This window comes from Bos grunniens, chromosome 4 (assembly GCF_055505025.1).
Source record: "Bos grunniens cultivar Pamir isolate PY7600 chromosome 4, Bosgru_T2T1.0, whole genome shotgun sequence".
Lineage (NCBI taxonomy): Eukaryota > Metazoa > Chordata > Mammalia > Artiodactyla > Bovidae > Bos > Bos grunniens.
The window spans coordinates 109,093,251-109,109,695 of NC_141168.1; the positions used below are offsets into that span (position 1 = coordinate 109,093,251).

At 40.5% G+C, this 16,445-nt stretch overlaps 1 protein-coding gene and 1 long non-coding RNA gene across 2 annotated transcripts; both read right to left on the reverse strand.

Annotated features, from left to right (window-relative positions):
- Positions 1–7,356: 7,356 nt before the first annotated feature.
- Positions 7,357–10,277, reverse strand: LOC147374662 (uncharacterized). Its single transcript, XR_015163011.1, has 2 exons — positions 8,308–10,277; positions 7,357–7,654 (listed from the first exon to the last, which is right to left on the reverse strand). It is a non-coding gene; the product is annotated as an uncharacterized LOC147374662 (long non-coding RNA).
- A 1,333-nt stretch (positions 10,278–11,610) lies between these two features.
- Positions 11,611–16,445, reverse strand: GNG11 (G protein subunit gamma 11). Its single transcript, XM_086397864.1, has 2 exons — positions 16,281–16,445; positions 11,611–12,037 (listed from the first exon to the last, which is right to left on the reverse strand). The coding sequence occupies exons 1-2, from the start codon at positions 16,374–16,376 to the stop codon at positions 11,912–11,914; spliced, it is 222 nt and encodes a 73-aa protein (XP_086253990.1). The 5' UTR covers positions 16,377–16,445; the 3' UTR covers positions 11,611–11,911.

A 16,445-nucleotide genomic window follows, 5' to 3' on the forward strand; every position in this document is an offset into this window, starting at 1 on the left:
TAGGGTCACCAAGAGTCGCACACAACTGAAGTGACTTAGCGTGTGCGCACATGCACACTTGCATGCGCACACACACACACACACACACACGCGCGAATAATATTGGTAACATGCCGGGGTCCAGCCCCGGTGGATCCAGGGAATTCGAAGCCAGGACGGCATCGGCGAGGATCAGGAAACAATTGCTTAATTAAATGTTAATTAAGGATATAAAGAGTGGTTAAATAAGGATAGCTCAGTGAGGAAATTCAGTGGAGAAAAGAGGCTGAATAATTCAGCCAGAAGGTGAGAGAAAGAACGACATGGGGAGACCAAGTTTCAGTGAACAGGGCCCGCGCTTTATTTTTCAAAAGTAGTTTTTATACCTTAAGTTATGCATAGAGGATAATGGGGGAAGGGGTAGAGTCATGCAGTAAGCCAGGCTTTCTTCCTGCAAACTTATCATATGCAAAAGTTTAGGTGATTTGCATCATCTTCTGGCCCGGAGGCCTGTTAACATTTTAAGACCCTTTCTTCAGAAAACTTATTTTTCTCTAAAGATGATTAGTCAGGCGCCACCTTCCAAAAGCAGTAGATAAAGTTGCATTCCTGTAGGGCAAAGGTGTGGTGGGCTATAACAAGAAAAAGAATTAGCTCAAGGGTCCAAGGTTACAAACATTAAAGCTACTACTTACATTTCTATACACCAATTATATCAATCAGTACACTGCCAGGGACACAGTAAGTAAGGGATATGGAGTCTTAGCAGCAAACATTGGCCCAACAAGTGAAAAGCCCTTCACCAATACAATTTCTAATCAATCTTTTAACTGCTCAAAGGAATCTGTATTTAGACAGTTTAGAAGATCTCATGCCTCTCATGGTTGGGAGGCTCTGAACAATCATATGTGGCCGGAAAAACCTATTCAGGCAGGCTAGAGGACTTCCAAAGGAGTTTGTAGGTTGAAACACTGTCACACCCAGGAATTATTAACTGGAGCTGTAAGTTAACTCTTTTTTCAGAGAGAGGTAGTGGGGGACAGCCCCCCGTAAAGTCAGAGGTGTGGGTGAGAGCACAAAGCAGAAAGTAGGCAGACTCTGGTTTTGGGGGTAGATGCTCGAGAATTTCCAGGGGGACTCCTGAGGCTCGATCCCGCCTTTGTGAATGCTGAGCCTCCTTCCTCATATCCTTTGCCACGGGTGGAGCTCCTGCTCCCGGCAGTAACATTACACAAAATTGATTGCTAATGGGTCCTCATATGCAATTTGAAAGACATTGAAGCAGAACAGCCTGCTGCTTACTTTTATAAAAATGATTTGAGTGGAACACAGCCACACCCATTCGTTTCTGTATTTTATCGTCAGTAGCTACTTTCATGTAGGACTAGTTGCCACAGAGATAGTACTGCATGCAGAGGCTAAAATATTTACCATCTGGCCCTTTACAGAAAAAGTTTGACAAAAGGGGGAAGCCCAGGTGGCCAGTGGTAAAGAAACCACCTGCCAATGTCTGAGACGCAAGAGATGCGAGTTCAGTGCCTGGGTCAGAAAGATCCCCTGGAGCAGGAAATGGCAACTGGCTCCAGTATTCTTGCTTGGAGAATCCCAAGGACAGAGGAGCCTGGCAGCCTACAGTCCACAGGGTAGCAAAGAGGCGGACACGACTGAGTGAGAACACAGTACATAAAGAAATGCAAGCTTCTCCAGAGGGTGAGCGAGGAGTGGTATGATATTATCATTTTCTGAAATAATAGGGGGATTGGCTTTTACCCTCACCAGACTGACTGACCAACCTTGGGAACAGAAATAAAAGCTTATGACTTCATGGGGTTTGCCTCTATAGTATTGAAAATGAGCCCCTCTGCTTAAAGAGGTGATCAAGTTGCAGGGGTCCTTTCTGTCTCTAACATAAGACGTGAAAACGGACATAATCAGAACTTGTAATCTTCTGCTTTTGAAAAATTGATATGTCTATAAACGGATTTAGTAAAGCTAATTTTCAAGAGGCTGCTCATTTTCTCCTTGGCGCAATCCAGCTTTGCCACACTAGCTGTGAGGGCTTGTCAAGTTACCGAAAGTCTCAAATTCATTTTGATACAGATTTCTAATCCTCTCTCCTATCTTTTTATCTTTTTCAGTTTATGCATTTTTTAAATACTGGAATATAATTGCTTTACAATGTTGTTAGTTTCTGCCATACAACAAAGTGAATCACCTGTGTGTATACCTATATCCTCTCCCTCTTGAACCTCCCTCCCACCCCCACCACCCCACTCCATAGGTCATCACAGAACACCAAGCTGAGCTCCGTATGCCAGACAGCAGATTTCCAACAGCTCGAGTAGCATTGGCATATACACGCCTCCCACCATTTTAGATTACTGCCTGATTTGTGCACTAACCATTTCCATGTTTTGCTGTTAGCACCAGAACCTTCAGGTTTATTCTACTGGAGCTTCTCTTCCTCATATCCCTGCTGCTGCTGCTGCTAAGTCGCTTCAGTCGTGTCCAACTCAGTGCAACCCCATAGATGGCAGCCCACCAGGCTCCCCCGTCCCTGGGATTCTCCAGGCAAGAACACTGGAGTGGGTTGCCATTTCCTCCTCCACCTCGTATCCCTAGGTTGTCCCTATTGGCTTCCACTGCCCAAGGTTGAGACCCCAAGATCTTCATCCAGTGACACAGGTAGATTGTAAAATATCCCCAACTTTCTACCCTTCTTTGTCTCTATGCTTTTTGCTATATGACTTTGCAGCTCCAGCATGCAAAAGGGGGCATTTATTGTCCTCCCCTTTGAATCTGGATTGGGCTGGTGTCTTGTTTGCACAACTGAACACAGCGGAAGTGATGGTGTGCTTGTTCTTCCCCTAGGCCTTAAGATGCCATTTTCACTTCCATGCTCTTTCAGCCCTCCCATACTAGGTCAACAAGCCCAGGCAAGTCTGTTAAAGGATACAAGACTTATAACCTAGTCACCGACTTTGCCCCAGCCAACTCCTAGACAACACCCAGTAACTAGTCAGCCCAGAGTTGATCCATCAGCTGACTACAGATGAATCAGTGATACCCACCAAGATCAGCAGAGCTAGGCCACAGGGACTGACTGGTGAACTCAGAAGCAATAATAAATGCATTGTTTTAAGTCATTGTATTTGCTTGGGTCCACAATAACTGAAAAAGCATTTTGAAGACTTTTTATTAAAGACAGTATAGCCAATTAAGTTCCTTCTGCTCTTGTGATATATTAACAATATATCATATTGATAAATGCTTTCTTGGTCTGCCTAATTGAACTCAATAAGTGGAATTTCTCTTAGTTTGACCTGCAAACTCTTCTCCTTCACTTACGCTACCGTGTCTCTTTCCATGAAGTATTCCAAGAAGAACAGGTAGAAAATGTCCTAGCTTTACTTTCATTATTCACTTATTACCCCCTCCTTTTCTCTGACAGTTAATCCACTTAAACTTTGCACATAAAGTTGATTTAATTAATTGAAACTGTTAAGTATCAACACCTTTTGTCTTGACTTCCAGTTCCTAGAATGCAGGAAAATAGTGGCCCATTTTTTCCATATAATGTCATGCCTACAGGCCCTTAATCCAGCAAATCAAATTAAAATGAATGGTTTTAAAATATTTGAATTACTCCCTGCTCCAAAGTGAAAAGTCCAAATATTAATAAATATTAATTATTCTATCTTACATCTGCTTTTATATTAAAATAATATATGTAAATAAGAATGAGTTGAAAACCCAATAGCATACAATCTTTCAACAATTACTTAAAACAATAAAAGAAAAGGCAAGTCTGAACATCGGCAAAGAGTAAGTGCATCCTTGTTGTATAATTGACACGTGACTTTCGTTATAAAGAGGTAACATTTAGCAAGAACAGTCTCTGAAATATTTTTAACTAATCAGTGAACTATATCAGTATTTATCAGAGTTTTTAGATGATGTTTTTGAAGTATTTAATATTGGTTTAAATGTCTCTTTCCTTTCCTCTTCATTTTGCTCCCTTAAATTGAGACACACGCAGGCTTCAACACTGTTTCAAAACATCCAATAAGCAGGTTCAACTTCTTTTCCTTCTCTGTACTCTGAAAGTTGGAGTGACTATGCCAAGTCTGTAGAATAGGTATGTTCTATATAAATTTAATCTAATTACTTCCAAATGGGATTTGAAGGTGTTTGTTGATAAATTCTGATCATTGCCAATACATGAGGACTTTTTATGACTTTAAGGAACTCTAACCTCACTAGTCCAGGTTCCATGCATGAGACACGGTGCTCGGGGCTGGTGCACTGGGATGACCCTGAGGGATGGGATGGGGAGGGAGGTGGGGGGGCGTTCAGGATGGGGGACACATGTACACCCATGGCTGATTCATGTCAATGTGTGGCAAAACCACTACAATATTGTAAAGCAATTAGCCTCCAATTAAAATAAATAAACTTATATTAAAAAAAAGGAACTCTAACTAAGACAGGCCCATGAATACCCAAACCGGCTCTGTGAAGTTTGTCTGTTCACATTGTCTGTCTCGAGCTGGCTATAAGAAAAGGCTGAGATGACTCAAGCTAAAGCCAATGGCTCTCTTTACTGAAGAGCTCAGTTTACAGGACTGAATTGATGACTTTGAACAGATTCTTTGGTACCTATAGACAGTTCTCTAGGGCTGACTATCACTAATAATGCTAATATTTTCTAGAAAGTCTTTATAGATAGAGTTTGATTTCTCTCTTCCTGGCACTTTACCATAATTCATGTAGCTTCTATCAGACAAATTTTGGTACTAACTTATTATATTATTCAGCAAAAGAGCAAATCTTTATTTATCATTATACAATTAGAGTTCATCATTGTTATAATAATTTAGAGTTGTGATATGACTTTAAGAAAGCAAACTGCACCCATTGGATAAGTTAAAATTGTTATGTTGTAATTATAAAAAATCAACCAACAAATAAAAACAATTAAAATGAGTGACTTAAAACTCTGTTTCATACACCAGGGCTAAAATTTCTGAGGCTATAGTAGCTGGCTACACCTATGCCAAAAGTTACATCAGATAGTTGTTGAGCTAATAGTTCTCTTCACTCTATAAGAGAGGTACTAATTTCAAGAATTTTACTATTTTATACATTGCTCTATGTCCATTAACTAAAAAGTACCTGGAATATAGTAAGTGTTCACTAAATAACTTTTGAATGAATGACAAAAAAAAAGAGAGGTACTATTGCATAATGTTTAAGGAACAGTCTCTGTTTTACTAAACTAGGTATATGATTTTGTGAATTATTTACCCAATACATAAGGCACTTGTGAGAATTAGCAGACATAATCTATGTAAAAAGCTTACTCCAGTGGCAGACAAATATAAAGCACTTCATATGTATAAGCCATCATCACCACCATCATCATAATGTATGTGTATATGTGTTAGTCGCTCAGTCGTGTCTGACTCTTTGCGACTCCATGGACTGTAGCCTGCCAGACTCCTCTGTCCATGGAATTCTTCAGGCAAGAATATTGGAGCTACCATTCCCTTCTTCAGGGGATCGAACCCTCCTACATCGCAGGCAGATTCTTCACAGTCTCTTGATCGGGAAGATCCCCTGGAGAAGGAAATGGCAACCTGCTCCAGTATTCTTGCCTGGAGAATTCCAAGGACAGAGGAGCCTTGTGGGTTACAGTCCACTGGGTCACAAAGAGTCAGACATGACTGAGCGACTAACACATACATACATACATACATCATAATATCCTCTGTAATTTCCACCTATATGTGAGTAAGTATAATTTCTGTAAAGTCCATGTTCCTAAGGGCTTTATCTAATTCACTACTGTATTCTTTAGGACTAAACCAGTGCCTGGTACATAAAGGGACCTCCAAATTTTTGTTGTCGAATAAATAAATGCATACATACATTTACATGTATGTCAATACGGATTCTTTATCATGACTGTTGAATTTTACAAGGATCTGTTTCCTTCATTTTAAGAGTAACTTTTGCACAAGAACTTTGGATCCAATTTCTGAAGTTTATAATCCACTTAGTTTCATCCCTCCCTATTCATTTTCATGTTCAATGAAATTATGCACTCTTTAATATTAGGTTTTTATTTTTTAAAGAAAAAGAAGTCATCATTTAATGTGTGTGAACCAAAAGGAAAAGAAAGCAACGGCATCAGTGAGTCTCGAGTTTCTCCCAGTGTCGGTGAATGGTTTTTAATAGTCTATGGATTCATTGTTTCAGACCAAGTGTAGCTTGAGTGGAAAAGGTGCTGATGATGCCCTGGGTCTTCCTTGGATGGGGCAGCTCAGTGCATAGAGTAGGATATGAGATCTTGTCCTAACAGGAGACAGCCCCCAGCACTTTCCTTCTGTGACCATCCCACTACTTTTATCAAATACAAGATAACTTCTCATTGGTCCCTGCTCTCCCAGACTGTTCTGCTAGAAATAGGGGCTCACTTCTCACTGATTGTCATCCTTCTAAGACTAAAAATAGAAGGGATAACAGTGAAGTATAACTGTAACTGATTCAATATCTTTGTCTTACTTAGTGGGATAAGCTTAATAGATCAAAATGCATGATGGTTAGTCCTATCATGTTGACTATACAAACTTATTCCTGGTTCATATGATATTAATACCCACATATACTTACTTTTGGGCTTCCCTGGTGGCTCAGAGGTAAAGAATTCACCTGCCAACGCAGAAGTCGTGGGTTCAACCCCTGTGTCAGGAAGATCCCCTGGAGAAGGGAATGGCAACCCACTCCAACATTCTCGCCTGGGAAATCCTGTGGCTAGAGGAACCAGGTGGGCTACAGCCCATGGTGTCACAAGGAGTCAAGCAAAACTGAGTGACTGAACAACAATATTTGCTTTTAAAAGCCTATACATAGAAATATGAATCTTGTTCTATTTTAAAATTATTTTTGCCTCTTAAACTAGATAATATATTTGCCAAGTCCCCACATCAAAATTTTAGAGAAAAATATACAATGAGAAAACTCAACATCATGCTTTCCCACCTGGCACACCCAACATTTGTTCTAATACATAGCAATTTTTATTAGTTCCCTGTTTAACCTTCCAAAGTTTATTTAAACAAAGCAGACACAAATAGGTATAATAAAATGTGCTCAACTTGACTAATCATTAGGAAACTGCAAATCAAAACCACAAAGAGATATAATCTCACACCTGTTAGAATGCCTGTTCTCAAAAAGACTATCAACAACAGGGTTGGTGAGGATGTGGAGAAAAGGGACTCTTCTGCAGTGTTGGTGGGAAAGTAAATTGGTACAGAGACAGAATAACGCTTCATCAATAATTAAAAATAGAATTACCACACAATCCAGCAATTCCACTTCTGGGTGTTTATCCAAAGAAAACGAAACTACAAGCTTATAAAAATATAAGCATTCCCATATTCATTGCATCATCATTTACAGTAGGAAAGATATGGAAATAATCTATGTGTCCATTGATGGTTGAATGGATAAAGAAATTATTTTATAGATACATGATGAAATTATTATTCAGCCATAACAAAAAAAGGAAATCTTACCATGTAACAACATGGATGGAACTTGAGGGTATTATGTTAAGAGATATATCAGACAAAGACAAATATTATATGATCTTATTCACATGTGGAATCTAAAAAAAAAAAAAAGAAAATGAAACTCATAAATACAGAAAACTGAGTCACGGTTGCCAGAGGTGGAGGGTCAGGGAGGTGAAATAGATGAAGATGGTCAACAGGTACATGAAAATCTGCCTGTAAAACTCACAGGAAATCAAGAAAGTTCAAATTTAGATAATAATGAAATACCAGTTTGCATTCAACATACAAAATAAACTGACTTGAAATAGTAAGGATGGGTGAGCTTGGTAATGTTAATCCTGCCTAGAAACAGAGAAGTCAATTTTCCTAATATGAGTTCATAGACTCTAAGTCTCAAAACACAAAACCCAGTAACTATTTAATCAGATACCAAATGATTACAGAACTAGATTCTTGGGAGAAATTGAACACATGATTTAAATCCTAACCAATTCCTACTTGCTGAAGGTTTCTTTCATAATATATCCAAATATATGGTTTTCATATTTTTTCATTTTCTTTCTAATACATGCTAATACATTTTTAGCAGCTGAACACTCTAAAATCAAGATGATTTTATTGCAATTCTATAGGTCTGCTGAGTTACCAAGATGAAACAGTGAGGGAAAAAAGAACATAATTATATTTAGGAGAAACATCTATGATATTGGATACTTATTAAGGAAGAAAACAAAAGTGGACTGACCAATTTGTCATATGGCTGCAGGTGGGTGAAGAGAAAGCTCTAGGCCTCGGAAGCATACGTGACTGAACAGGCGAATGTGACAGAGAAATTCAGCGTCAGCCTTGTAATCCACGACTCTCCAGAAGTTAGAGGATACACGAGAGAAGCAAATGATTTGATCTAGTGGCTCAGCTGGTGAAGAATCTGCCGGCAATGCTGGAGACCTGGGTTTGATCCCTGGGTCAGGAAGATCCCCTGGAGGAGGGAATGGAGGCTCACTCCAATATTCTTGCCTGGAGAATTCCATGCACAGAGGAGCTTGTCTGGGTACAGTCCATGGGGTCACGACTGAACGAGCAACACACATACACACGCACCCCTTCCCAATAACCAGAACAGATGTTTGCTTCCCTAAACAACAGAAGAAAACCTCATGACTTGAAAGAAATGAAATAGCTCATTAAAGTAAAGTTTTTCAAGCACCAAGTGTACTAATTCCATGCCACCTTAAATGCAAATAGTAGCAATACATCCCAAATACTGGTTGTTCCATGGCTGTTGGAAGAGATATATCATTACATTTTTTAACTTCACCATGGAGTAGATCATGCTTTGGGATAAAAATATCTCAAGACTCCCAGTAATTCCCACTGACGTCAACACTTGGAAAAAGGCAGGAAACTGCAGGAAATGGGTCCTGCTCTTGGGTTGCTGTCACCTCTCTTTCAAAAGCCTGGGTATCCTGTTCCTTCTCTGAGAGGGGAAAGAAAGTAATTTTGGAGTGAGGATGTTGATATACCTCAGGAAGCTAGTAGAGTTCACTGGCACATCTCTGGTATAATAAGGTTCACCTATGCATCTAAGCAATTCAATGGATATGAAGTTGGGCAAACTCTGGGAGATAGTGAGGGACAGGGAGACTTGGCATGTTGCAGTCCATGGGGTCGCAAAGAGTTGGACATGACTTAGCAACTGAACAGCAACACACATCTAAGTAAGGGTTTCCCCAGTGGCTCTGTGGTAACAAAGCTGCCCACAACGCAGGAGACACAGGAGATGCAGGTTCAATTCCTGGGTCTGGAAGATCCCTGGAGAAGGACATGGCAACCCACTCCAGTATTCTTGCCTGAAAAATTCCGTGGACAGAGGAACCTGGTAGGCTACAGTCCATGGGGTCGAAAAAGAGTCAGACATGACTGAGGAAGAGCAAGCATCTTAAGCAGGAGGAAAGATCTCACCAAGGAGAAACCTGGGCTTCTATGCCACATTTAAAATTGCACGTTAGTAACTAAACCCATTTGAGTTGGAGCTAACCTGTCAGGGTTTGGCTTCTCTTCCTTTTTACATCAACCTGGAGCAATCTGCATCCAAAAACAGCGGGAAAGGAGAATACGCTCAAAGAAAGGAAGTCTCCTCTCTTTGGGGTTGTGTTCTGGTGCCTTTATGAAAGATGGGAGGCGGCCGTATACTATGCTGTTTTTTGTTCATTTGTTTCCAACAATAGAGACATCAATGGTTTAAAGAATGGGAGACTTACAAGTCTAAAGCAAGGTCCTGGAGCAACAACCCACAGTGTGCAATGAAGGGTAGGCAGCACACAGCAGCAGCCTTTGCCGAAGCAGGAGGGGAAGAAAAGAGGTTGCCAGTTATAGGGGAATTGATATAAGGTGGGTTCATTAATTACCAGGGAAACCAGTAGAGGGGTGCGCCTCTCACAACCCCCTTTGCTGAGAATGAGCACTAACTGGGGCCCAGGGCAAGGTCATGGGAAGGTCAGTTGGGTGAGTAGGGTATAGGCGAAGCAAGAAACAGTCAAGCAGGGGACGTACAGAGAGCAACAGAACAGCCATCCTGAGTGGCCTGATCCTACACTCCACCCCTATATACCCCGTAGGACCCTTACAATCATAGTCTGCCCCTTTTCCGAGATGGTTTCCCTGGTGGCTCAGCTGGTAAAGAATCTGCCTGCAATGCAGGAGACCCTGGTTCGATTCCTGGGTCGGGAAGACTCCCTGGAGAAGGGTTACGCTACCTACTCCAGTATTCATGGGCTTCCCTGGGGGCTCAGATGGTAAATAATCTGCCCGCAATGCGGGAGACCCAGGTTTGATCCCTGGGTTGGGAAGATCCCCTGGAGGAGGGCATGGCAACCCACTCCAGTATTCTTGCCAGAATTCCATGGACAGAGGAGACTGACAGACTACAGTCCACGGGGTCATAGTCAGACAGAACTGGGTGCCTAAGCACAGCGCACCTTTTCCGAGATCTCCTTGGGGCCAGGCAGTCTTCTTTGGTGTGCTGCACCCTTAGACTCATTAGGACAGCTAGGATCCCATGGTGAAAAGTTAAGCTGTGGACTGGGAGAAAATGTTCATAACACCTGTCACCAGCAAAGGATTGAGTGGCCAGAAAAAAGAAAGAATTCCAACTGAGCAAATGAGAAACAAGGCAAGCTAATTTTAGAAGCTGACAAAAGATTGGTTTGTTCCTTTGGAGAAAGAAAAGAAGTAAGCTTGGCACGGGCCTGCTGGAAAAGGCTGGTTGGCATGGGCACAGAGCCAAGCATCTGTGCCAGTGCTCAATGCCACAGAACTGGACGGTCGCCATGGAAAGACCTGGTGATCACATGTGAGACATGCCTCCCTGTGGGAGGCAGAGCAGGGCTGGACCCAGAGGGGCTCCTCTGGACTCCCTGCATTTCTCCAGCCACCATCACTATAGCAGCACTCTGAACAAAATCTGTACGACGATAAACTGGGAAGTGCTTGAACTAGACGAGGCTTGGTCTAGTTCCTGACTCAATTATCTGACTCTGTCAACATTAAGAATTCTATTCATTCAGTTGTGTGTGTGTGTGTGCTCAGTCATGTCTCTTTGTGACCCCATGGACTGTAGCCCACCAGGCTTCTCTGTTCATGGGATTTTCCAGTCAAGAACACTGGAGTGGGTTGCCGTTTCCTTCTCCAGGGCATCTTCCTGACGCAAGAGCAAAACCGTGTCTCCTGCGTCTCCTGCATTGGCAGGAGATTCTTCACTCTAGCGCCACCAGACTCACTCAGTTCTCTACTAGTTAATGCTAGATTACATTACTAGTTCTCTACTAGATAATGCTAGAAAACATTCTAGGAGTCAGAACTCAGTGCTGTAAACCTCCTGAGATTCGAAGCAGAGAGAGCTGGATCTGAGACCTGGTCTGTCAAACCACTTCATCTTTAGACAGGTCCCAAACAGCTGAAAGGTTATGGGGAGAAGTATCAAAGGTAATACAAAAAAAAAAAAAAAAGAGGGAGAGAGAGAGAAAGCGTTCTGAAGTTGCCAACACTCTTTCTGCAGAGATAAAACTTTATTTGAGGCGTCAAGCAATATACTGAAAGAGGTGTGTCATGCACAAGTGGTGTCCTTATTCCCATAATCGCACATCAGATGCTCTCTGTCCTCTTAAAAGGGGTGTGTAGTGCACAGGGATGAGAGGCATACAGCTTTCAGACAAAACCACATCTAGGGGAGCGCTTAAGAAAGTCTCATTTAAATTTCATTGTTACTCCTTTAAAAGGGGGTTGGTTTTATTTTGGAAAACGACAACAAACGACCTCTTCCACTGAGGAGGAAGTGTCTCCCCAGTTATTCATGAAATAATACAGCTGCCTTTTTCTTTAAAGGGATTCTTGTCTTCTGGAATTCCTTTCACCAGAGGATCCTCTCTAGAACGTTCTTCAATATAGTTCTTTATTTCTTCTGAACATTTAGACACCTTAAGGAGAAAGGAGGGAAGGAAGAAAAAGAATCAGGATTGTTCAAACTTTGTCACCACCCTTTAGTGAAACTGACATAATTGGATACAACCAGCACTTTAAAAATCAAATAGAACAGACGAAAATATTAGTGTGCAGCACAGTCTATATGAAATAGATTTCTTACTACAGTAGCATCAAGAAAGTTTGAAAGTCACTGTATTAAAAATATTATCCCCAGCAGTTTCTATCCACTATGTCTCATGATTTCCTTCCTCTGCTAAAATATAATGATGGCAGGTCCACAATATTTGAGGAACTGAAACATACTCCACTTTCAATTTTCCATGCTAATGAATTGTTGCAGTGCAGCTACTCCCCAAATAGCTTTTGGGGTGTTTCCTGCAAAAATTCTCACTTTACTGAGTATGTGCCAGGTTCTTCAATTTCACAGAATGATAGAAGCATTGGAGAAAGTCTGATCTGGAAAAGTTAAACTTTGTCCCAAAGTTTCCCCACCCCACGTGCAGCACCCCCAGATCCCTTCATCTTCATCTCCCCCCAACCCTCCACCTGTGTTTCTGTGCAGAACTGATCATAAGAAAAGGCTTATCTGAGGCTTGTGTTTACGTAAGTAGTGTAAACTTTTTCTGAGTGGAGAAAGGATTGAACAGTTTCTTCAAAAAGCCTATCCTTAAGAGACAGTTTGTAAGAGTGATTGAGGGGAGTAAAAAGGCAAGGAGGAAAAAAAAAAGATTACTGCTTAATGAGGATCTGCATTAACTAGTAAGAAATAAGTAAAAATTATAGACGTTCCAGAAAATTCTAATGGAGTCCTCTTTTTTTAATTTTATTTTATTTAACTAACTAGGCAATGTTCCCACTGATTTTGTTATCTAGATTAGTAATCTCCAAACTGTTTCAATGTTGATCACTAAAAAATGTCTGCATATGTAGCCGAGAATGTACATAATTATTCACTTATACCTAAGTGAAGTTACTACTGTGTTAATACATCATGTATAACCATAAAACACAAACTAGAAATTATTAAAAGATCAGACTTTAAGACAACCAAAAAGACATCATTTTGCAATATACACACATATCAAATCACTATGTCATATGCCTAAAATTATTCACACAATGTTTCACATCTATTGTACTGCAATTAAAATTTTTTAAAAATAAAAAAGTTTTACTCTCACACCTCAAAGATTTCTTGGTACATCAGTGTGGAAGCCTCTGAAAATAAAATTTAAAACTAGGCAACACAGTTAAAATGTGGCAAAATAAAATCCTTACAAGTATCATTCTCTCGGGTAACATTTACAGACAATCATTGTGCGGGGATTTTAAGTAAATTCTCAGAGGTGATGACATAAGTATCCATAAGCTGCGCTCTGTGACCACTGAGAAATTTGCAGATAAGACTCATATTGGGACTTCCCTGGCAGTCCAGTGGTTAAGACTGCCTTCCAATGCAGGGGGTACAGGTTTGATCCCTGCTTGGGGAGCTAAGAGCTCACATGCCTCCTGGCCAAAAAACCAAAACATAAAGCAGAAGCAATACCGTAACAAATTTAATGAAGACTTTTTAAAATGGTCTATATCAAAAAAGAAAGGCTAAAAAATAGTTTTAAAAAAAATTAGACTCATGTTTCCCTAAATGGTTGTGTTACCGAGCCTTCTTCATTAAGTGTCCAAAAAGATGTGTAATCTCCAAAAGTGAACAATGGCTTCTCTGATGTATTTCCTTCCATGATCAAGAGGATACGTTTGACCAACAATTAGCTACAAGCCAGAATTCAGCCTGTGAATCTGGCCTGAGCAGAACACACAGCTCAGATATTAACAGTTTATTGACTGGGCATCAGAAGATATGTGTCTTAGTGTTTTAATAATGTCTCTATCATTGTCTCTGGGGTCTCAAATAAGGAGCTAGTTAGCCTTCTTGGAATTCAGGTTGGTTTTTTAATCCTTCAAAGTGAAAGGGTTGAATGATCTCTAAGAGCCATAATGTTTTTCTAGCATGGACATGTTATAATTCAAAGTGCATAATAAAATGGTGGAATCTTATTATTAGGACTTAGATGTTTCTCCCTCTGTCCTCTAAGGTTTCCCTGAAAGTTTTCTTCCTTCTGTTCCTTCTCCCCAAGAAAGTAATTCCAGTAGTATGTGTCCTAAGGAGTGGAGGTGGAGAGCTGGAAGGGGGGAACTGCTGATGAATGATACCTCTAACTTCCACACAGTCTGCTGCATTTAGTGAAGTGTGCAAGTGTTAATTGCTCAGTCGTGTCCAACTCTTTGCAACCCCCATGGACTCCTCTGTCCATGGGATTCTCCAGGCAAGAATACTACAGTGGGTTGCCATTCTCTTCTCCAAGGGATCTTCCCCACCCAGGGACTGAACCTTCATCTCTTGAATCTCCTGTGTTGGCGAGCAAGTTCTTTACCACTGCGCTCCTGAGAAGTCCGACAACAGGAGAGATGAGAAATCCTGGACAACTAGGGTAGTAGTAATGATGCGGAAATTACTTCTTGCATTTCTGGTGCCAATGAAGGGGTACAGAACTGAGCAAGACTTTATTTCCTAAGTGGTTTAAGAGACTGTCCTACCTCTGAATGATTTATAAATATATAATTCATTATCCTCTTTACTGGTAGTTGTTATGAGAAGTGTGGGCAGACCCAGGTATCCCACATTACAGGCAGATTCTTTATCAGCTGAGCTACCAGGGAAGCCCTAACTGCATCTAGACCCTTGCCCAATTTCTAATTTGAAGCTTTAGGTAAGTGGAGGACACATCTCTTTTTTTTTTCCCCCTATAAGTTCTGCATTGTGATACAAAATATTAAAATATTCCAACTTGGCACAGACAACACTTTACTTCAATCCATGCAACTCTGTTTAATGTGTAACCTCTACGATTCACTGTGTCAAAAAGATCTAAGTGGCTAACAGACGGGTTTTGCCATACACAAAATGGGTCTCTTAAAAGTTTCAAGAAACAAGCCTATTCACTTTGTCCTATAACTTTGGTTTTTCCTTTAAACACAGCAGTATTTTTAAAGCTACAAAAACTTTCAACATGTACAGAAAGGACTTTGAACTTCAAAATTCTGTAAGACTAGGGATTTGGAAGTTACAGATTACATTTGAGAAAGGAAATGTATTAAAAATACTCCCCCAAAGCCTGCATCTTCCAAATATTCAAAATGTGCCTTCTGAATAAAAAGACTTGTCACGAATAGAGTTATCGTAACTAAAGCAGGAAGGTAAGTGAACATATTCTCCATACCTACTTCCTTTCCATTGTTTTCCTTGACTTTTTCTAGTATTAAACCACAAAGTCAGTTTAAATTCTTCTTGCTGGGGAGAAAGAACTACATCATTTATCTTAAAAAATATCTATCCAAAAACCTTTTCCTGGACTACAGGTTGCCTGATTGAGGAAAAGGGGAAGGAATGAAGGCCTATATTACCAGTAAAAACTTGAAATAAAAATGACAAAGTCTCCAACAAATTTCAGTGGAGACTTCTGAACACTGGCACATACATTCTCACAAAATCTGTGATCACTTCAGTGGTCTCTAAAATTTCTAATCATAATAACAAAAAAGAATGTTTGTATACAGTATATGTACAGTTATTTATAAATAAATACAGATAGTACTGTGTAGGTATTAGTTCACTGTGCATACTTACAAAGCATAAAGTGGAAATTATAAAGGGAAGAAGTTTATAAACAAAGATGGATACTGTAATGTTTTGCTCCCAAGTCCCAGTGGACTGCTCATCACACTGGAGACCCCTGATGAAGACTCAAAACTAGATAATTCAAGACCCACTGTGATTAACAAAGCCAAAACCAAAACAAACAAACAAAAACCCATCTAACTTTTAAAAGCTATTCTTTCCCATTATGAAAAAGATCAAGGAACTAAATAGCCATCTGCCTTTTCCCTACAGCTTGGGTTTTTAAAATCAACTATCTAATAGCTGGCAGAATTTCTCGCTTGTTCTCATCCTCAAACATTTGGCTTTAAATTACTCATGATATCCTTGCTCTCCTTAACCTCCTATGATCTCCCCACATCAACAGGCAATTCTCAAGCACCACCATAGAAACAAACAACTCTCCCCCCCACCCCCCACACCCACCCAAGAGCCAAGAAACTATTTGTTTTACTGCAACAAACTGGACAACACCAATCTTGGTTCATTTCACATAAGGAAATATTCTGGGACATCCAACTTGCCTGCTGTCTCTGCAACTTAACTTCTTTGCGAAGTTGCTCAACTTCCATCTTCAGCTTTTCCTTTTCTGGCAGATCTTCGATGTGAAGAGCCGGCATTTTCGCCCTAGAACTGGGCTCAGGGACAGCTCTGGAAGTGGAGCGGCTGCAAGTGCCGCAAACCAGGGC